Source organism: Monodon monoceros, unplaced genomic scaffold (genome assembly GCF_005190385.1).
Source record: "Monodon monoceros isolate NGI ecotype Baffin Bay Population unplaced genomic scaffold, NGI_Narwhal_1 Super_Scaffold_19, whole genome shotgun sequence".
NCBI classification, from domain to species: Eukaryota; Metazoa; Chordata; class Mammalia; order Artiodactyla; family Monodontidae; genus Monodon; species Monodon monoceros.
In genome coordinates this window covers 63,136,598-63,160,816 of record NW_021703775.1, presented here as the reverse complement: position 1 = coordinate 63,160,816, position 24,219 = coordinate 63,136,598, and the positions used below count along the sequence as shown (strand labels likewise).

At 39.4% G+C, this 24,219-nt stretch overlaps 1 protein-coding gene across 1 annotated transcript in view; it reads right to left on the bottom strand.

Moving 5' to 3' along the window:
• The window catches only part of MEMO1 (mediator of cell motility 1), a 107,800-nt gene extending 89,504 nt beyond the window's left edge, over window positions 1-18,296 (bottom strand). The window contains exon 1 of the mRNA XM_029231852.1: window positions 17,911-18,296. Coding sequence (XP_029087685.1) covers window positions 17,911-17,971 — 61 coding nt within the window. The 5' untranslated portion in view covers window positions 17,972-18,296. The remainder of the gene's footprint in view (window positions 1-17,910) is intronic.
• Window positions 18,297-24,219: the final 5,923 nt, after the last annotated feature.

The window sequence follows — 24,219 nt, the reverse complement described above, 5'->3', positions numbered from 1 at the left end:
AAGGATAAAAGCTTCCAGTTATAAGATAAATAAGTTCCAGCGATCTAATGCACAGCTATAGTTAACAATACTATATCGTATACTTGAAAATGCTGAAAGAGTAGATCTTAAATGTTCTCACCAAAAAAACGACATGGTAATTACGTGAGATGATGGAAGTGTTACCCTTCTGTGGTAATCGTTTCGCAATATATAAGGGCATCAAATCATCACGCTGTACACCTTAACCTTACACGATGTTATATGTCAATTATACCTCAAGGGACTTCCCTGGTGGTCCAGTGGGTAAGACTCTGCGCTCCCAATGCAGGGGGCCTGGGTTCGATCCCTGGTCGGGGAACTAGATCTCACATGCATGCCACGACTAAGAGTTCACATGCTGCAACTAAGCCCTCATGTCACAACTAAAAGATCCCACATGCCACAACAAAGATCCCAAGTGCCACAACTAAGACTCGGTGCAGCATAAGTAAAAAAATTTTTAAAATATTATATCTCAATAAAGCTGGGGGGAAAAAGATATGCCATGTACTTTTCTAAACTCCCTAAAATAAAATAAAAGCTATAATGCTGAAAGCAGTAATTTACCTAATATACCTAATCCAAAATGACTTCTTGGTTATAAATAGCAATGGCTTTATTTTATTTACATACTTATTTTACATCAGAAATTACTGTTGCTCCCTCTTATATTAGTTTTAACAACTGTTTAAATCACACTTATTTATAAAGAGAAATGTCTATTCCACAGGCAATTTTATAAACCAGAAACCATAATCTGTGACACTTAATAACTAGTAGAACAAAGTTATTCATGTAAAGTCCTTAATTATTAATAAATATAACCATTACCTTTATTCATTAAGTTAAAGTTATTTGTTGAGTGATCAAATAATTTTCTTCCATACAATCTTTTCATTCATTCATTCATCTGTTTATTCAATAAATCTTATAAAATGCCTATTACATGCCAAGACTGTTTCTGGTACTGTGGAGACAACAATAAACAAGACAGGCAGATCTATGTTCTCATGGAGCATATATTCTAGAGGAGAGAGGCAGAGAGTAAATAAGTAAACAAATAACTTCAAATTGTGATAAATGCTATGAAAGAAATAAACAGACTATTTCATTGACATTTTATGTGCAGTAAAGGGAGTAAAAACAAAGACAGGAAAAGCACCTCAAAAGCATGTGACATCTGAATTGAGACCTGAAGAATAAGAAGAAAGAGGCAAGAAAAGAGCTGGGGGAAGAGACTTCTGGGAAGAAAGAACAGCAAGTACAATGGTCCTAAGGTAAGGAGCTTATTAACATATTAAAGGAACCAGGAGGAAAAAGGAATGACCAGTTTCATGAATCCTAAAATATAGTGAAAAGGGAGAGACTGACAAAAGATGAGGTAGGATAGGCAGGCATAAGCCAAATCATGTTAGGTTATCTAAAATCAGAAGCATAACACACAAGAGGAAACCACTGAAGCAGCAATCATTAAGCAGTACAGCCACATTATCTGACTTAAATATTTTTAAGTTCTAAAATATACTTGTAGGGCTTCTCTGGTGGCGCGGTGGTTAAGAATTCGTGGTTAAGAATGCAGGGGACACGGGTTGAAGCCCTGGTCCAGGAAGATCCCACATGCCACAGAGCAACTAAGCCCGTGCACCACAACTACTGAGCCTGTGCTCTAGAGGCTGCAAGCCACAACTACTGAGCCTGCGTGCTGCAACTACTGAAGCCCGAGCGCCTAGAGCCCATGCTCCACAACAAGAGAAGCCACCACAGTGAGAAGCCCGCGCACCGCAACGAAGAGCAGCCCCTGCTCGCGACAACTAGAGAAAGCCCGTGCACAGCAACGAAGACCCAACGCAGCCAAAAATGAATAAATAAAATTTTTAAAAAAATAAATTAATTAAAAAATATACTTGTAAAGTAAGCACAATACAAAATATAATGAAATACATAATTTAAGGCTAACTTTGTCATCATATATTTGGCAAGTTGGTGTCAGACAAATACCATAATAACCTAGTCAGATTGGTCATTCAATCACTCATAAAGCATTTAGTGAGCTCCTGCTCTGTGTCAGACACTTCTCTCAGTGCTAGAAATACAAAGATGATAGTGGTGATGTCACCTTCCACTCTGAACAGTAAAAACAAAACTGATAATGTGATGTCATCTTCTACTTTGAGCAACCCCGTTTTCTTCCTAAAGACTCAAAACAGTGTGGTAAAAATGAAGACACCTGGGTCCCACCTATCAGCAAATCTAATTCAAAAGTTTATGATAGTCCCTCACCATGCTTTTGAGAAACAGAGGTGAGGGAGGAAGCTTATCAAAACCACTTATGACTTATAAATTACATGTCCCCATTTTCCTCGAGCCACTGTAATTAGTAGAAGGAGTATGTAATATGGCATAGGGTGTACTGGGCTGTGTGTGCGTGTGAAGACAGACATTAAGATTGATAACCACTACAATAAAGAGTTCTTGGTGGGGGGGCGGGGCAGGAGGGCTGTTAATTATAATTGCCAAGGAAGAAGTAAGAATTTCTACAAACCAGAGATTCTCAAAGTAACATGTACAGATCCCTGGGATCCCCAAGACCCTTTCAGAAGGTCCATCAGGTCAAAATCATTTTCAAAATACTAAAACCATTATTGGCTTCTTTCACTGTATTGGCACTCATTGCATTTCACTCATTAGCATTTATTGATGGCTCAAAAGTAACAGCAGGTAAAAATGCTGGTATCTTAGCAGTAGCAGCACACTGTACTAGTAGTCATTACATTCTTTGCCACTACACTCACCACACTCTATTTAAAAAAGAAAAAAAAAACACCCAGTTTCATTCAAGAATGTCTTTGATGTAGCTGTAGCTATAAATTTAACACATTTTATAAAATCTCAACCCTTGAGTACACACCTTTTAATATTCTGTGTGTTGAAATGGGAAGTATAATGGTTGTCTCAGGCACTTACATGACTGCATTGCAAGCTGAACTAGCCACTTTTCTATAGAACATCATTTTTCTTGAAAGAACGACTGATAGACAAATGATGGTTACTTAATCTTGGGTATTTAGCAAATATTTCCTTGAAAATCAACAGTGAGCCTAGGGACTTCCCTAGAGGTCCAGTGATAAAGAATCCGCCTTCCAATGCAGGGGATGCAGGTTCTATCCCTGGTCGGGGAACTAAGATCCCACATGCCACGGGGCAACTAAGCCTGCGCACCACAACTACTGAGGCCACATGCCACAAAAACCACAAAGCCCAGGCACCCTGTAGTGCACACACCACAACTAGAGAAACCCATGCGCAGCAACAAAGAACCCGTGCAGCGCAACAAAAAGATCCCGCGTGCCTCAACGAAGATCTTGTGTGCTGCAAGTAAGACCCGATGCAGCCAAAAAAATAAAGAAAATAAACAAATATTTTTAAAAAAAAGAAAATCAACTGTGAGCCTATAACATCAAGGAAAACAACTGTCAACATCTATTGCTAACTACAAAATTCAAGCTTTGAGAAAAATAGAATTTTGCAAACTCATTTCTACCAGTGTGGACTTAAAAGCTTCCTACATCAGAAAGACTTTTCTGATGAGAATGTGAAATTAACAAATGTGATTCTTTGACAACGAATAATGAAATGTGTAAACATTCGGAAGATCTGCATAACCCAAGGAACAAATATTTTCCAGATGATCAATGCATGGGGTTAAGAAATCCTGCATGGATAAAAGACACATTCAAAGTGGAAGACAGACCAACTGATCTTAATGAAAACAGAGTATGAAAACTTCATTTCATTGCTATGATTTCAAATTCCACATTGCAATTAAATATTTCCAAAACTGCCTTTAGGAGTACACCATCTTGATTTCATTGATAGCTTCACAGGTATATTAAAAATGTGTAACTTACTGTATGTCAACTAAATGTCAGTAAAAGTTTAAAAAGTAAGAAACTACCACTTGAGTTTTCATATGGCATCAAAGAAGAATATTCACAATTATCTGAAAGGTCTATTAAAATACTCTGCCCTTTTCTAATTACATATCCGTATGAGACCATAATTTCCTCATATGCTTCAAGTAAAATAACATATCACAAGACAGTGAATACAGCTACAGATATGAGAATTCAGCTGTTTTCTATTAAGCTAGACATTAAATATATTTGCAAAAATGTTAATAAATGCCAATCTCCTTACACCTGAAACTAGCATAATATTGTAAATCAACTATAATTCAATTAAAAAAAAAAAAAGCTGGACTTTCCTGGCGGTCCAGTGGTTAAGACTCCACGCTTCCATTGCAGGGGTCACGGGTTTGATCCCTGGTCAGGGAACTAGGATCCCACATGCTGCACAATGCAGCCTAAATAAATAAATAATTTTTGTAAAAGCGAATCTCTTATATATTCCCTGTTTTGGAAAATAAAGTTATTTTCATTAAAAATGCTACTGGGGGGGAGGGATAAATTGGGAGATTGGGCTTGACATATACACACTACTATATATAAAATAGATAACTAATAAGGACCTACTGTATAGCACAGGGAACTCTTCTCAATACTCTGTAATGACCTATCTGGGGAAAGAATCTAAAAAAAAGAGCTGATATATGTATATGTATAACTGATTCACTTTGCTGTACAGCAGAAGCTAACACAACACTGTAAATCAACTATACTCCAATAAAAAATTTTTTAAATGCTGCTTATGTTATTAATATGGAATGGGTTTATTACTGTTATTTTAAATACTTCTAATGTTTCTCAGTATTAGTTTCTAATTTGATAGGTATTAATAGACATAATCCACATAAAAGTTCTTTGAGGTTATCAGTAATTTTGAGAAGTATAAAAGAATTCTGAGACTGAAAAATTTGAAAACAACTGCTGGAGATCTGATGATACTTTATTTAGCTATTCACCTCTGGATAACCTTACTGAATGCATCATAACTATCTTCCTTTGAAGAACCAGAATAAACACTGAGAAAAAAAGGAGGTATGATAGGTAGAATAATAACTCTCTGTTGTAATATGAAAAGATCTTCAATTGTTAAATTTGTTAAGTACAAAAAGGCAAAGGATAAGACAAAATATGAGATATTGACATTTATTACACTTCAGCTTCCATTTGCTGAAAAGAGGGAGAAAATGATGACGTGTCCATACGTGCTTGTATATGCATAAAGAAACACCAGGCACTGAAGAAACCGGTAAAGGCAATACCTATAAGGGAAGGGGAATATGGAATACACAGAAGGGTACAGGAATGAGACTTCTCAATGAATATCTTTAATTTTTAAAACATACAAATGTATTCAAAATTTTTTAATTTATAATTTAATTTAAACAACGTAATCCTAAACCAATATTAAGCCATAATTCAAATGTATTTTCAATTTTTATGTTGCTCTGATCTCAGAAAAACAAAAAATTTTACTCTTTTTTTCAGCTCCGAGGCAAAACAGTATCACTAGCAACTAAATACTCATGCCAGAAGAATAAGTATCTCATTTCTAAAACACAAGAGAGAAATGTTTTTTTAAACCTATAAATAAATCCATCATCTGAAAAAAAATAGTAATGAATAAAGTAATTATAAAGAAAATATTAGGAGTTTCCTGGTGGTCTAGTGGTTAGGATTTGGCACTTTCACTGCCGTGGTCTGGTTTCAACCCCTGGTCAGGGAACTGAGATCCCGCAAGCCACACAATGCGGCAAAAAAAAAAAAGAAAAGATTCAGGTAAAACCATGAAATCAGCAGTTATTTTAATTCTTTTATACTTAAAAGATGTCATTGACAGAATTAAAAGCAAAATTAGATACTGGACAAGAAAAAAATCAGTGAACCTGAATATAAAGCAAAAGAAATTATCCAAAAGGAAGCAGAGAGGAAAAAAAGGAAAAAAATAATTCTCAGTGAACTGTGGGACAATATTAAGATATCTAACGTACTTTTTTTTATTTGGAGTCTAGAAAACAAAGGAAGTGAAAAAGAAAAATATCTGAGATGATAATGATGACTGCTTTTCCAAATTTGCTGCAAACTACAACCCACACATCTGAGAAACTTGACAAATTCCAAACAGGATTAAATTCAAAGAAAATTATTCAAAGGCACATGATAATAGACTAGCAGGAAAATGTTAATAATTTTTTAAAATCTTAAAGCAACTGGAGGAAAAAAGACACCCTATATTCAGAGGAACAAATATTTAAAAATCACAGAATTCTCAGAATCTGTGCAAGCCAAAATACAACAGAACATTTATAAAATGCTAAAAGAAGTAATGACAACATACCCACTGAATTCAATACCTACCAAACTACCTTTCAAAAATGGAGTAAAAAAGCTACAGAAATCAAGAGTATGGTAGTGGGAATTCCCTGGCGGTCCAGTGGTTAGGAACCTGTGCTTTCAAAAGTAGGCAAAGGACCTGAAAACACACTTCTCCAAAGATGATATACAAATGGCCAATAAACACATGAAAAGGTGTTCAACATAATTAGTCATTAGAGAAATACAAATCAAAACCGTAACGATACAAATTCACACTCATTAGGATGATTATCCAAAAAAAGGAAAATAACAAGTGTTGTCAAGGCTGCAAAAAAAATGGAACCCCCAAGCATTGCTGGTAGGAATGTAAAATGGTGCAACTACTGTGGCAATCAGTTTGGTGGTTTCTCAAAAAGTGAAACACAGAATTACTATATGACCCAGCAATTATACTCTTAGATATCCAAAAGTACGGAAAGCAAGACTCAAGCGGATACTTGTACACCAACATTCATAGCACTATTATTCACAAAAGTCAAAAGGTAGTAACAACCCAAATGTCTATCAACAGATAAATGAATAAACAAACTATGGTATATCATACAATGGATATTATTCAGCTTTAAAAAGGAATTCTGATACATGCTACAACATAAATGAACTCTGAAAACATGCTAAGTGAAATAAGCCAGACATAAAAGGACAAATATTGTATGAATCCACCTAAATGCGGTACCTAAGATAGGTGAAATCATAGATAAAGAAAGGAGAAGAGTGGTTGCCAAAGCTGGAGGAAGGAGTCAGTAGGGAGTTAAGTGTTTAATGGGTACAAAGTTTCAGTTGGAACAGATGAAAACACTCTAGAGATGGATGCTGGAGACGGTTGTATTGGATTGGCCAAAAAGTTCATTCTGTAACATCTTACGGAAAAAACCCAAATGAACTTTTTGGCCACCCCAAAAAATAATACAAGTGTACTCATGCCAGAGAAGTGTACATTTAGAAATTGGTAAAACAGTAAATTTTGTTATATATATTCTACCACAATTTTTTTAAGTGTCTTTGTATATCTGGGGCCTTGCCAGATAGTTTATGCTACAATGTGATTTATGGTGAACTCCTCTTTTTGTTCTCCTGCTACCCTGGGCCACACTGTGACCTCTGCAGGAGAGAGGAGGGCTGGAGACTGAGTAGCTAAGGTCAGTCACAAGCTTGCTCCATGCCTACATGACCAGCTCCCAATAAAACCCTGGGTACCAAGGCCCAGCTGAGCTTCCCTGGTTGGCAATACTGCACACTTGTCACGCGTCACTAAGAGAACAACTGGACTCTCACACTTGGTCTCTCCTGCACTCCACTGTACTGTATGCACCTCTTCCTCATTTTAACCTGTATTCTTTCTCTGTAATAAACCCCGTCTGTAAGTATAACAGCTCTGATCCTTCTAACAAATCATCAAACCTGAAGGTGGTCTTGGTGATGCTGACACATATGGAAAAGAATATACCATATAAATATTAACCATGAGAAAGTTGGATTGGCTTCATTAATACAAAACAAGGAACACTTCAGAGCAAAAAATATTACCAGATATAAAGAAGAACATACACTGTGATAGTCAATTCATCAACAAAATATAATCCCTAACAGGTATATCAAATAACAGAAATTCAAAAAACCTGAAACAACAAATCAACAAAACTAAAAGAAAAAACAGACAAATCCAGAATTACAGTTGGAAATTTCAAAACTGCTCTCAGGAACTGACAGGAAAAAAAGGAAAATCAATAGGAATGTAGAGATTTAAATAACCCAATTTAACCTAATTAACATTTAGAGAGCAATCTACCCCACAATGACAGAAAACATACATTATTTTCAAACAGACACAGAACACTCACCAAGACACACCATGTAATAAGCCATAAAACAAGTCTCTTGTTAGTTGTCTGGGCCCAATGGAGAAAAACAGATGCAACATTTCCTAAACTTATTTGACCATAAACCCTTTCTGCAAAGGCATCTCCAGGGACTGTTTCTCAGAACACTTTGGGAAAACCTATCCCATTCATTCTCAACATCTCTCCCTAATTGTCCTCCTGGTTGTGACTAAGGAAATAAGGGAGTCAATAAATATACCTTTTCCTTGACTACCAATCCAGGATTAATCAATGTTATGAAGTGCACACAAAAGTCCTAAGGCAGGAATAAGCTTGACATATTTGGGGAACAGCAAGGGGGCCAGAATGGCTGGAACAACATAAGGTAAAGGACAAGTGGTAGAAGATGAAATCAGAAAGTTAGGCAAAGGTCAAAGCATATAAAACCTTCTAAGCCTTGGCAAGGATTTTTAAGTGTGATTTTAAGTATGATAGGATTTTGAGAAAAGAATATTATCTTATTTACATTTTTAAAAGAGCTCTGAGGCTGCTGTGTAAAGAACAGAATGGAAACTAGGCAACCAGTTAGGAAGCTCTGGCAGCAGCATAAGAGATGGCTAAGACCAGAGTGGCTTAGACCAGATTAAATGTGTTTGTCAAAGAAAAAAAGCCCAGAAAAATCTACATAAATTGTGTTGAGATGCCTTAAAGCATTTTCCCTACTTGGCTCCCAGGACATCTCGTTCTCTTCCTCATGAGCAGCTTAATCTATCTTCCTTACATGATATCCCTCACCTCTTCAACCTCTTCAAGTTGGAAATATTTCCAAGGCTCACTCACAAGCCCCTTTTTTCTGGCTACTCTGATTCCTATGGTGATTTCATCCAGACACTTGGCTTTAAATGTTATCTACATAATGATAATTCCCAATTTTAAAGCTCCACCCTAGGCCTCTCCCCTAAACTCCAGACTCATGTATCCACTTAACTATATAGTAAACATCTCAAACTTAACAAACCAAAATTGAGCTCCTAACCTCCCCCTCCAAACCTGTTTCTCTTAAGTCTTCCCTTTCTCAGATAATAGCAACTCCATTATTGCAATCTCAGGGATAAACCTTAAGAAATATATCCATGACTCCTCTCTTTCTCTCACACTCCACTCCAAGTATATCAGCAAATCCTTTGGACTCTACCTTCAAAATATACCCAGTAATGAACCACTTCTTACCCACTTCCACAGCTATTACTCAATCCAAGCCATCATCTGTAACTTGGATTGCTACTTTCCTCTTAACTGTTGGTTCAGCCCTTGCCACTGCCTTCACCACTCCCCAACTGTAGTCTACTCTGAACATGGCAGTCAAGTGGATCTAGTAAGTCTAAACTATAATAGATCATGTCACCGACTGCTCAAAACTTTCCAATGGCTATCTCACTCAAGTAAAGGTCCTTACAATGGTCTTCCAGACCTAATGTCATCTGACCACAACACCTTTGTGCCTCTGCTCCAGCTATTTATTTTCCTCTTAACCTCATGTCGAACTACTCTGCCCCATGTCACTTCATTCCAGTTGCAATAACCTTCTTGCATTCCTCAAATACTCCAGGCCTGCTCTAGCCACAGGACCTTTAAACTTGCTGTACCCTCGACCTAAAACTATCTAGCCCCTAACCCCTAGAATTACCTAGAATGCAAGGCTTGTTCTTTCACCTACTTCAAGTCTTCACTCAAATGTCGGTTCAGTGACATCTACCCTGTCCTTGCCATTTAAAATTTCTCCCATTCTTGGGGACTTCCCTGGTGGTCCAGTGGCTAAGACTCTGCGCTCCCAATGCAGGGGGCCCAGATTCGATCCCTGGTCAGGTAACTAGATCCCACATGCCGCAACTAAGAGTTCGCACGCTGCAAATGAAGATCCCGTATGCTGCAAATGAAGATCCTGCATGCTGCAACGAAGGTCCCACATGCCGCAACGCAGGTCCCACATGCCACAACTAAGACCCAGCGCAGCCAAATAAATAAACAAATAAATATTTTTAATAAAAATAAATAAAATTTCTCCCATTCTTTAACATTCCTTATGCACCAGCTCCACTTTATTTGCTTTATAATTCTCCATAGCATTTTCCTCTATCTAACATACTATGTGTTCTACTTACTTACCGTATTTATAGTCTGTCTCCCCCAACTAGAATATAAACTCTAGAGATTTTTTTCTGTTTTCATCTCCTGCTATGCACCTAGTCCCTAGAGTAGTACCTTTCACACAGAACTGAGTTTGTCCAATACTGAATGATTGAAAGTTAAATAAAGCCTCTACAGAAGTGTCAAGTTTTGATAGGCCCAATTCAAATCCTAGGACTAGAGTAATTAAAATATACCAATTCCTTTGTCTATTTATACCATAAGAATAATATTCAATATTCTTAAGTGCTTTTAGTTATGCTTTTATTATTTTATAATATATTTAACCTGACAGTTATAGAGGTGCTTACTGATTCCAAATAGTTCAACTTCTTACTTACTCTGGCATCACTATAAATAGAACACTAGGCTTCAGCTACAAGTCCCAGGTTCAAATTCTAGCTCTACCATTTACTAGTAGTATGACTCAGGCAATTTAGCCTCCTTCAAGTCTTAGTTTCTCATCAATAAAATAGAAAGGTGGGGATGGATTAAAGACCTGCCTGCCTTACCTATCCTGTACCTAATCATAAGATTATTGTGAAAGTCAAAAATGTATGAGAAAATGCTTTATAAACCATAAATGATACATAAGTGTCAGTTAAATGTCTATATTGTAGTTTGGGAAAAACCTGAATGGAACAGAAAAGTTCAGTGTTTGGGGCAGCGTATCTCATCATACCTCCCTGCCCCTAACATTTAACTCTAGTTTTGGAGTCAGACTGGCTCTTCCACTTACTTACTATACCTTAAGCAAGTTACTCAACCTCTCTGAGTCATTGTTTCCACATCCATAAATGGAGAATATACCAACCTTGTAGCAGCCTTTTGAAAATTAGAGGGTATACAGACATAAATGTAATGTAACTACAGAATACACTTAACAAATGACATTTTTACTTGTTGTCTTGACCTTCTTTAAAATGGACAAAAACCCAAAAGTAGATAATATAAACTACACTATGGAGGTAGGCAAGATGATTTTTGACTGGGAAATTGCATGTGAAAGGATAAGAAGGAAAGTGAGAAAGAGGTAATCAAGCAATAAACTCAACAGTTTACCTATTAAATTTGTTCTTTCCTTCTTGCCTTTCTCCAAGGTTAAATAATAGGATGAGACGCAAACATCATCACACAGAAAACCATATTTAGTAACCTAAAAAAGTTCATTTCAAAACTAAATATTATATAGTATTTTCTCTTCAAAGGAGAATATTTGTATCAGTTTTTTAATTTCTCACACACCAAGATATATTTTGACACTCTAGAACTCAAGGTACATGCCAAAAAAAAAAAAGTTGTGGTTTTCCAATTATAGAACCCTGATATAATTTTATTAAATATATTTAGAAATATGACAGAAAGAATTAAAACAACTTAAAAAATAAAACTGCTACTAAGATATATACCATACAAACAGTTCAAGAATGCTTTATGAAATCATTAGACTCTGATATATTTCCTCACTTCTATGACACTAGTAATTATAAGGTATAACAACCACTTTCCGGGGGGGTGGGAGTGGGGGGGGGAACCTCCCACATTAAATATACACTTAAGATATAAAACATACCAATTTCAGAAAACATTAAAATGTGATATATCCCTCTGAGATGGTGAAAACGTTCTATTTCTTGAGCTAGGGGATAGTTACACAGAGTATATTTGTGGATATTCATCAAAGTGTACACCCATTTTGTACACCCATTTATACTTTTTCTATATGTACATTTATTTCAAAATAAATTTATGTAATGTACCACAACCATACAGATACAGCTATCAACCAGATGAATTATTGATCTTAATATGAAAGGTGAAAAAATAAAGCTTTTAAAAGAAAACATAGGAAAGTTAGCTTCATGACACTGAAGTAGGTAGAGATTTCATAAATGAAAACAGAAGAATACTAACCAACTGATAAACTGGACTTCTTTAAAATTAAGAACCTTGACTCACCAAGATACCAAGATCCTGAAAAAGCTACAGAGTAGAAGATATATGCAATACATATACCTAAAAAGACTATATCCAGAATATATAAAGAACTACAAATCAATATGAAAAAAGTAAATACTCTAGTATAAAAAGGGCTAAAGACTTGACAGACACTTCACAAAAGCAGAAGTCCAAATGACTAATAAACATGGGGCCCCTAATATGAAAAGGTGCTCAACTTCATTAGTCATCAGAAAATAAAATCAAAACTACAATGCAATACCACTACACACCCTTCAAGAAAAACTAAAAATAAAAAAACTGACAATACCAAGTGTTGGCAAACATGTGGAACAACTGGAATTCTCTCATATACTTCTGGTGGGAGTATAAGTTTGTAAAACCACTTGGCAAAACTTCAGCAAAATCTACTAAAAATGAACATACCATAGCCATAACCATGACCTAATAATTCCACTTAAGGTACATACCCAACAAAAATGCATATATACATTCATCAGGAAAAAGAGTACAAAAATGTTCAAAGCAGCAAAACTGTAAATAACAAAAATGTCCATTAATAGTAGAATGGAAAAACTGTGGTTTATTCACAGAATAGAACACAACAAGAACAAACCACAGTATAACATGGATTAATCTCATAAATGTAATGTTGAGCAAAAGAAGCTCAAACAAGTTATTCTATATGATTCCACTTATACAGAGTTCAAAAACAGACAAAACTTTTCTATGGTGTTAGAATACAAGGAATACAGTGTGAGTTGGGAATTCCACTACTGATGTTTATTGAGCTGGGTGCTAGTTACAATGACACGCCTATTTTGTGAAACTTCATCTAGCTGTACACTTTTCTATATGTATGTCGTACTTCTTTAAAAATCTTACATTAAATAAGGTCCCCAACTAGTGAATCATGATTTCTAATCTTTTCCTACCACCAAGATTCTTCACCTATACTACGCTCAGAGACTTAACTAGCAATGGTCTTATATCACCCGCCATGTTCTTAGGGATTTAAATGTCAATATCTCTGTCCATATGTACTATATGCGAAGCCCTTAAATGTTCACTTGTTCAGATACTTATTAAATTTATGTACAAAACCTGTGCTTGCTGAGAACTTGGGGTACAAAAAAATTAGTAAGACATAGTCCCTGTCTTCTAGGAGTTCATAATCTTATAGAAGACCACATACACAGATAACAAGGTAAATATATAGAGATACACACAGGATATTATGGGAACACAAAGGAACAGCCAGGGGTAGGTAAGGCATCAGGGTAGGCTTCTAGGAGGTGTTAACACCTGAGTCCTTAAAAGATGAGAAGGAGTTATCCTGGCAAAGTGCATTCCAACACAGGAAACAGCTTGAATAAAAACACAGTGATAAGAAACAGCACAGTATATTTAAAGAAACAATGAACAGCTGCTAGACAGTTGCTGAAGCGTAGTAAAAGGGAGAACTGGGATGGGGTTGGGGGAAGTGGCCAAAGAGATAGGAAGATGCCAAGTCATGAAGAGACTTAGACCTTATCCAACAGGAAAGATGGGTCAGTGAGATTTATGCAAAGAAATTATGTGGTCAGATAGATTATTCAGGGAGCAATGCAGAGGATGGACTTAAAGGGAATAAAGTTGGCAGAAAGAAGGACAGTTAGGAGGCAGTTATAACTGTCCAGACAGAAGATCATAAGGGCTGAAATAATGAAATGAAAGATATAGCAAATCCGGAAAAAATACAGAGTACAGACACATTATGCCGCTGATCTACAGACCACATTTTGAGAACCACAAATATATACTATGGGTTGACAATTTTTTTCTGTAAAGGCCCAAATAAATAGTAAATATTTTAGACTTTACAGGCCACATACAGACTCTATTTCACTTCTTGGTTCTTGTTTGTTTTTTAAACCCTTCAACAATTAAAAACTGGGCTTCCCTGGTGGCGTGGTGGTTAAGAATCCGCCTGCCAATGCAGGGGACACGGGTTCGAGCCCTGGTCTGGGAAGATCTCACGTGCCATGGAGCAACTAAGTCCATGTGCCACAACTACTGAAGCCTGCACGCCTGGAGCCTATGCTCCGCAACAAGAGAAGCCACTGCAATGAGAGGCCTGCTCGCCGCAACTAGGGAAAGCCCACTCGCAGCAGCGAAGACCCAACGCAGCCAAAAATAAAATAAATTAAATAAATAAATTTTTAAAAAAATTAAAAACCATTCTGTTAGTGGACTTTACCACAAAAAAAAAAAAAGGCCACAGGCTAGATTTGGACTGCAGACATAGTGAGTTTGCTGATCCCTGCTGTATACCCATAAAGAAGCAAGGATTAACCTTCCTATGAGATTAATTTTCCTAAAATGCTACTTGCACATCAGTCCCCTACTCAGAAACTTCTGCACTGGTCCTGATTACCTACTGCATAAGTTAAATCCCTATGATGCATAGCATTCACAGGCATCTACACTCTAGCTCCAACCAGGCTCGTGAACTACACCCCGTGAGAACCTTCCATTCTTATTAAATTGGCCTACTTACGCTTACCTGCCTCTGTATCTTTGTGGTGTTCCCCAATGTACTTTCTCCCTTTTCAAATCTACTCAAATACCCTTCCTTCAAAGCATAATTCAAATCCTTTGAAGTGATTCCACCCTCGTCCAAACTCCTAAAAGCACTGCCTCAATTTATCTGATATTTATTTTTTGTCTTGAGTTACTACACTTCAGAGAGAGACTTTTAAACTTGAGTAATAATTAGGGTGAATTTATCCTCCAATATCTTCTTGGAGGGCAGGGAATACTTGATACTTTTATCAATGGATCTAGCATATAACAAGGGGTAAATAAAAACGAAGGTGTGTACGTAGATATATAACACATGTATGTATACACTTTTTTTTCTGAACTAGCTATATAACTGAAGCAAATGTTATCTCACCATTTTATCAGTAATTGAGCACTTTAATTCTATGGACACAATCTGAATGCTGCAGAATTACAGAATGACAATCCAAAAGCACATCTGTCTCTCTCCTACTACATGTTTTTAGGCCTAGTTTAAGGGAACAATAATAATACAAGTAAAATTTTTCCAATGGTCAATGTTATCAATCTAGATAAAATGGGGTCTAGAAGTCACTAGATCAAGTCAAAATTTACTTACGTATATTTTTATTCATTTTTAAAATATGAAATCAGCTTTTATAACTAAATTGCCTTTTTTTTTCTTTTAAATTTGGCAGCGATGCATGGCTTGCGAGATCTCATTTCCCTGAGCAGGGATTTGAACCCACGCCCTCAGCAATGAAAGCACAGAGTCCTAACCACTGGACCGCCAGAGAATTCCCCTAAAAATTGCTTTAAATTCACCCTCATTATTACTCAAGTTTAAAAGTCTCTCTCTCTCTCTCTCTCTCTCTCTCTTTCTCTCTCTCTCACACACACACACACACACACACACCACATGGTCTGAATTTTTTTTTTTTTAACAATAAGGTTCTCCATGACAATTCACATTACCAAAATTGCATTACTGATTTCATTCAGAATTTAGGGAAATAAGAATATATTTTAAAATTTTAAGAAAGTTGTCCATTTTAGTTCACTACTGATAAATAGTTTTAATCACAGAATGTTTTCAGCTGGATTAAAGGGTTCTTATATTTGAGATTACTGAAGAAGTCTTTTCAAGTCTGAAGTGTGAACTATGCCTAATTTTACTATGCAAAGAATGTTCAAGAATCTATAAAAATTCCTGCCACATTTTCAGTGCAAAAGTTTAAAACACTTTTGAAAGGTATAGAAAACAAAATAAATTAACCAAAAAGTGGCCATGAAAATGAAAACTGTGACTTTTTATCTCTTCAAAACACATTGAAGAAAAAGTTTAGTGACTCACAACCCTGAAAAGACTATTATTCATTGATAACTTTAATAGTAATAATGCATTGATTGGAAGACAAAACCAGGAGCCAGGGACTCCCATTCCTGTTTTGCCACTGGTTTGTACAGAATCTTGGGAATATCCCCATAAGCTGAACAAGAAAGGCTTAACTGACATGCTAAGGTTGTGAGAACTGATGAAATGTTTACGAAGCACTTTAGAACCATGAGGGAAGCCACTATAACCATTAAAAGTCATCTGCTTAATGCAAAACTATAGCTACCTGTTAGGCTTGCAAATCCTTTATGTCTTCTTAACACAGCAAATCTTCAGTGAGTCAGTAAAGTGCATGTATTTAATGAGAGAGCTTAGCAACCTCAGAGAAATGAATTTTCTTCCAAATCTTTGTTTTCTCACAAACCATGTCTCTATCCAACCCAATTATTTGCAAAGGGAAACATGATCCGACCCACACTAAAGATTTGGGTCTAGGTATTGATAAGCCAATACCAAATGACTGAAAATTCAGGAATCACAGTGGAATTTTGTCAACTTATCAGAAATGTGACTCCTGAAAATAATCCCAGAAAACAGTCGTTCTAACAAGAGCTTTATTAAAGCGAAAGTCCCTACACTCTCTCACCTAAAGAGCTCTAAAGTATTTTTGGACAGTGTCGATAGAAGACTAAACTCTCTCAAAACCTGACCCAACGCGTTAAGTAGTTCCAGCACCTGCTTGGTGTTAAGCGACTGGAGACTGAGGAGGCTGCTCAGGAAAAACTGCTGATGCCATCTCCAGCTGCCCCTTTCGTGAATGACAGTAACAATGAAAACACTGACAAAAGAGCTAGGAGGCCACCCCAAGCCTCTGCTTAGCAATACTTCTACCCTACCCCCAACAGACAGAGCAGCAAACCCCAGAAAAGGGCGTCCTCTCACAGACCTAACATGCCCAGACCCTGCCTCTGGCCTGGCAATGTCAAAAAGTACTACCCTTCACTCCTCTCAAAACGGCTGAGCACCTGAAAGGTGAGGGGGAAATGCGGCCTCTCGTTCTGAACTGCCAAGGGGAGCGGGAGAAGACTGCCTGGCAGGAGGCGGGCGAGCAGAGCCCGTGTGCACCCCGGGAGACTAAGAAGTCCCCGGGTCGCGGGCGCCGCTCGGAGCGTCGTGGGGAGGAGAGGCGAAGAGAGGAGATGGGAGGGGAAGGGACGGGAGGGGAGGGGAAAGGAGGAAGGCGCTTCCCTCCCGCGGCTGGAGGGCGGAGGGTCGCTCGGCTCCGTACGGAGGAAGCAGGGCTAGGGCGCAGGGCTAACCGTCCCCCCGGGGGGTGGCTGCGGCCGGCCGCCCGCTTCCCGGGAGCCGGAGGAGGCGACAAGTAGGCTCGGTCGGGGAGCACATTCTTTCCTCGAGCCTGGTCCTGAGGGAGGACGCAGGCTGCCGAGGCGGCAACTCTCCCTCTCGCCCAACTCCCGGCAGAGCGTGAGGGAGGCCGACCCCGGGCTGACCGGCGGGATGCCGCCCGGGTGGGAAGGCGGCGAGGCCAGCCTCCGGCCCGCTCCCTCCCCACGCGGTCAGCGGCCGGCGGCCGTCAGCGCCCTCGTCTCTCCCGCCGCCGCGCGGGGCCGGGCCGCCGACCTCGGCCGGCCGGGCGCGGGGCCAGGCAGCGGCGGCGGAAGGGCCGGCCGGCCTGGGGCCCTACCTGAGGCTGTGTACCAGCTCCCGGCGTGACTGGCTTCCCGGCAGACCACTCGGTTGGACATCTTGGTGCCTGTGCCGCCTATGGTGCACGAGGATGAATGAGGAGGCGGCGGCGGCGGCGGCAGGAGCGGCTCCGCGAGGGGACGAGACACCGCGGGCCCAGCCCAGGAGGAGGCGGCAGCGGGGAGGGGATCAGCCCGGCCCAGGAGGAGGAGGAAGAGGAGGAGGCGGCGGCCCGGGAGGAGGAGGAGATGGCAGCCGGGGCGGTGGCGGCGGCGGCGGCGGCAACAATCACCTCAAACTCGGGCGGCCGCCCGGAAGACGGGGCCCGCGGCGGCCTCACCGAAGCCCGGAAAGCCCTGGCCCCGGCCCCCAAAGTCGCCGCTGCTCCCCAGCCGGGGCTGGTTCCGCCGAGCCACCCCCACGGCCCCCTCCCCTACCGGTCGGCCTCCCGGAGCCACCGCCGGTGACCCCACCCCCGTGACTCCGCGCCCGCCCCCTCCCCCCACCCCCCGCGGGACTCCCCGCACCCACCCCCACCCCCGGCGGGGCCCTCCTGCCCGCCCGGCTGCCGGCCCGCCGGCCCCGCCCCGCCCCGCTCCTCCTCCGGCCGCGCGGCGAGGTTAACGGCGGACACCGAACAGGCCACACGGCATCTGGGGTCGGGCGGCCCCGCGGGGAGGCAGCGGCGGCTGCTGCTCCGCGCACACAAAAGCCCAGGGCCGGGGCCTGAACCGGGGAAGGCAGACCCGGAGAAGAGCCAACGCTTCCTTACTCGCCACTCTAACGGGTCCTGCCCACTGAGCATGCCCAGCAGCCTCTGCCAGGCCCGCCGAGGAATCTCGACGTGCGCGGTCCGCTCTCCGGGGTTTAGCGGCAGCAGAGGCTGGGAGGGGGAGGGCGCGGGGAGTAGGACGCAGCCGCAGGGCAAGCCCCCTCCCCCAACCAACTTCCTTAAACGCAGAGCACCCAGGGCAAGACGGTGCGGCTTTCCACGTGGAAAGTCCCCTGTCTTCCCAGCCACACACAGGAATCCTTAGTGGATGCTCACCCCCAAGGTTTCACTACTAGGCACGCAAGTCTGTGGCCACGATGGGAAGTTCATTTGTAGAAGCAAGCATGTGGTAGTGTGCCTGTGGTCCTGCAAATGCTACTTTTTGCTTCACCGGGCCACTCTTACCGTCTAATCATGGCTCTTACACTGTAAACAGTTATCTTGTTTCAAGTTATATTTATGTAATTGCATGTCTTAACTCCGTAACTAGACTACAGTGTGATATAGCTAGCCTCAGTTATTCTCATCTATAAAATGGGTATAACAATACTCAAGGTGTGTCCCTAGGATTATGAGTTAATAAATGTAAAGAGCCTGATAGAGTAGTCATACAACAAACATTATTTCCAACCCTCCATTATCTTTTAAATCCCACGTGTCAGGAACAAAGAATTACGTTAAAATTATACAAGAATCACAGCAAAGTAGAATATCTTGGACCTCCAAGGAAATGTCATGGAGTAGACCATTCCAAAACTGGGAAGAGAGTAAGAGAAAGTTGCATACCTTCAATGAAAGACTTGGAGTTAAAATCATAAAAATTGTTATATCTGAATTTCACACTAAACAGATCCCCGGTAGAGTCCAAAACAAACGACTGACTGCTTAATTTTCAAGTTTTCCTAGTGTCATATAATAGATTTTTTTTTCAGGTACTATATAGTTTCTACCCCTCCTCTCACCTTTCCAATTTTAAGGCTCAAGGATCTTGCATGAGATCCCAGTCCTGGTCAATTACTGGAACACTTCTGACTTTCACACCTTCTTATACACTGGTTTTAAGCTGGAAAAAAAAAATCTCCACTCTGTATAGTTCTTTACTCAAGTTTTAACCCTCTCACTTCACCACTAACCTGCCCAAATATTAAGCTATTACACAGGAAAAAAAAAAAAAAGGACATGCCAAGTAGTCAATTTAGGGATAACAGAAAAAGGAGGGCTGGAGCTGATTCCCTGGTACTCTTCCTGAAGAAGCAAAACTCAGTGATACCTGATGAAATGGTAAACTTTTCATTGCAAATTTCAAGAAAAGGAAATAGTTGATATGGTTGATACGGTGTAAGAATGTTGATTGCTCTGTCACTCATCAGCTGTGTGATTATGGATACCTAGTAATTTAACTTTTTCAACGCTGTTTTCTCATCTGTCAAATGCAAACAGCAGTCATATGTAACTCACAGGCTTGCTGTGAGAATCATTAAGTATGAAAACAATTTATAAGCTGTTCTTTATAAATGTTTTATCATTATCCTCTGCTCCTAGCAACAATCCTAGGTCTCATTCCAAACTAGTAATGTAATCTAAAATTAAGCTTCCTCCCTATTAAAATGCTCAGTTGGAGGCTTCTTTCCCCAAAGGATTTTTCTTACCGATCAAACTCAGCAAAACCACAATGCCAAGCAAAGTGAAAGGTTAGAGGATCTTCTATTATTTCTAGAATGCTCTTAACATATCCCATCATTACTCCTCCTGTCCATTTTATTCTGGCTACCTTACTCAAGGATGTACTCTTGAAAGAAATGTTGAAACTACTCACCCACATCCCCTAAATTAAGGAAGATCCATATAATGCAAAATACTTCATATCCTAGAAGAAGCCTGTTTGGCAATACTGTACAATTCCCACGTTATTATTAACAATTTCCAGGGACTTCCCCGGTGGTCCGATGGTTAAGACTCCGTGCTTCCACTGAAGGGGGCGTGGGTTCAATCCCTAGTGAGGGAACTAAGATCCCACGTGCCGCGTGGTGCGGCCAAAAAAAAAAAAAAAAAAAATTTCCATTATATCCACCAGGGATTTGGGTTTGACGCTCCATAAACATCATCCAAGTTAAAGGCAAGGAGGAAATCTTCATTAACAGAGAGTCCTTATGAAGCACAGACTTCAACAAATAAGGCACCCAGAGCCCAACATTAATAACACACCTTCTGAAATAGCATGTTGGCTAGTCACTGCATCAGTCTGTACTAGCAAACGACTAGAAACAACCACAGTGTCTGTCAATAAGACTTGTTAAATTAGGGTATACCCATACATATACACCCATTAAAAAGAATAAGGTGGTGCTATATACTGTCATGGAAAGAGCTGCCCACCCCAAAAAAATGCAAAAGGCAAATTGCAGAACAATGTGTAAAGTATGCTACCATTTGTGTAAAAACAAGTACTTATATTCTCACACACTTGCATATACATGGCATACTTCTAGAAGGAAACAAACTGGTAACGGTCAATGTACATCTTTGTATATCTTTTGAATTTTGTGCCATATACATATACTACCTATACCCAACAATAATTATTTATTAAATAATTTATTAGGCTTGATTTTGGGAGCCTATATGGCAATATTAAATTGCCCATTTTTAGATTTTACTTATCCACAACTGACACCTCGAGGAGCCCCCTAATTGCTAAAAGCCCTTTGTCAGAAAAATATTCTAGAATGATACCACCGGGTTTTGAAAAAGTCAAGGTTGAGAGAAGGGAGTTTAGCATAAAGATGCTCTTTTAATTTCAATTAACACTGGTACTCTAACCTAGTATCAGTTGACTTTGCTCTTTTCTTCTTTAGAAACCAAACTTAATAAGTAACATTTATTAAACACTTACTATGCACCTGACACTAGGCTAAGTACTTTACATAGTTAATGATTCTTACAAGATGAAAACTTGTTCATTTCCAAATTTTTGGAGTAAATTTTGTACACAGAGCTTTTTCCAAATTTATTGTTAATATTATTTAGGATTCCCAGAAATTAAACAACTGAGTCAAAAGATTTGAAGTTTTTTTAAAGGCTGACAAGAGTTTTCTTAAAAAGAAAATTCTTATTCATTACTGATTGCCCCCTTTAGCTCTGGTGACCTATTTTCCACTATTATATTACTTTCCTTCTTTAAATCCAGAGATTTTAAACAAGTGGATTCTCAGTGATAGTCATTTACACCTTCCATCTTTTGTCCCTTGTTGCTACAGTTAGACAATATGTATCAGGCCTCCAATTTGTTACTGCCTTTCTGGAATCCAGTCCAGGAAAATACCTGGCTACAATATTTTATGCTGTCCCTACAGCCATCCTATCATGTTGCTAATGGGAAGTTATCAATCTTAAAATCTCCTATACCTTCTCCTAAACAAAGAGATTTAAACAAAGGTTCAATATTCTCCCCATAGGTTCATCAGAATTAGGTAAACAGTTTCCTTCTATCCAAACTATTTTTCTGTTCTTTCTTTTTCCTTTTTTTTTTTTTTTGTGGTACGCGGGCCTCTCACTGTTGTGGCCTCTCCCGTTGCGGAGCACAGGCTCCGGACGCGCAGGCTCAGCGGCCATGGCTCACGGGCCCAGCCGCTCCGTGGCATGTGGGATCTTCCCGGACCGGGTCACGAACCCGCGCTCCCTGCATCGGCAGGCGGACTCTCAACCACTGTGCCACCAGGGAAGCCCTGTTCTTTCTTTTTCTTTCTTTTTTGGCCACGGCTTGTTGGATCTTAGTTCCCCGACCAGGGATTGAACCTGTGCCCTCGGCAGTGAAAGGATTAAGTCCTAACCACTGGACCTCCAGGGAATTCCCTATTTTTCTGTTTTTTCAATTCAAGGCCTCTATATCCTCTAGGAATCTATTCCTGATTTACTCTATTGGTCCTCCCACTTGTCCACATTTTTCAAGAATTCACTCTACAGGATACAGTACCTTTTACTCTATTACTGTATACATTTATTAAACATTATCTTCCTGACTAAGCAGTCAAAGGGTAGGAATTGTTTCTATAGTATAATTGTCAGCTACACATGAAATACCTCATCAAAGTATAGTAGAAGCTTTGTTAACTGATTTCTATTTAAGCAACTTACTGGACTAAGTGATGCTGTCCATCCCCATAGTAAAATACACTGAACCATGCCCACCACAAGCTGAATTCTTGAAGATGGTAGACTACACTTTTTAGGAAACTCACACTGTTGCACTCTTCTCCCAGGTTTGTGTGCATAACTAACAAGGGTCAATCATGTTCTCCAACCTATTTATACGAGATGTACAAAGTACTGCCATTACATAATTTAATAAAATATTACATAAACCAATGAAACACAAACACATAATGCAAAAGGTGTTAGTACAAAAATTAGGTGGAATGCTTTGGACTCAATAAAAACAACTGTCAAATTAGAGGCAGATAAGATGGCTGGAGGAAAAAAACCATGAAAAAGTGTATCATTATACACTTAATGCCTTAAGAATTAAGATCTTAAATGTCTAAGATCTTACGCTACTGTCAAAAAATCTGAAACTGAAATTTGTAAACCATACATTATAGGAGTGGTTTGTGGAAGGAAGATACAGAATTCCAATCAAAGAACCCATACTCAGAGCAAAGGCTGACATCAAAATATTACCAAGTTAATATAGATTAATATTTTCTAAGTTTTACAAAAAATTGTTCACAGTGTCATTTATGTTTCCTTACTATGACTCCTATTTTTCTATTTTTCATCTACCAGCTAGATAAGAGGGCTTCTATTGTATACACATAAGGGCAGACTGATTTTTCCCCCAAAGAAAACTTTTAAGCACATCTGAGAGCATTAGAGCAGAGAGTACTACAGCATTCAGGGCAGGGAGGTAATATAGCATTAAACTGGGTATGAATCCCTGCCCCAAACTTACTTCCCCTGCAGCCTTAAGCAAGTTAACCAAATCTCACTTTCCTCCTCTAAAAGTGAGGTATTAAAATTAAACCTACCTCACAGGGTTTTGAGGTTAAATGACAATTCATGTAAAGTATTTAGCATGGTGCCTGGCATATGGTTAAGTGCTAAGTAGGATGTGCACTGCCAGCAAGACATGCCTATTCTCAGCCCTTACAGAAAAAAGTATCGATTTTACGATTAATTTAAGCCCTATCTTGAAGATAATTCATTAGAACACTGGAAGCCATGCAGCGTTAGGCAGAGTACTGAATTACTTCTAAGTGGTCATTAACCAAAGGTGGTATCAGAATGCCTTAGAGTTTTTGTCAAATTCAGAAGTCCAGGCTCTATCCCAGTTGAATCAGGCTCTCCAGGATCCAGGTACGCATCGATATATAGATGTATAAAAGAGATATATAACACAGAGAGATATAATTTATATATTTTTAATATATTTTTATATATATTTATATATGAAAAGTTCCACAAGTGGCTCTGATGTGAATCGCTGATGAAGAACTGTTAAGAAGATAAAATTATTGATGCTTTAATAAAAGACTACCC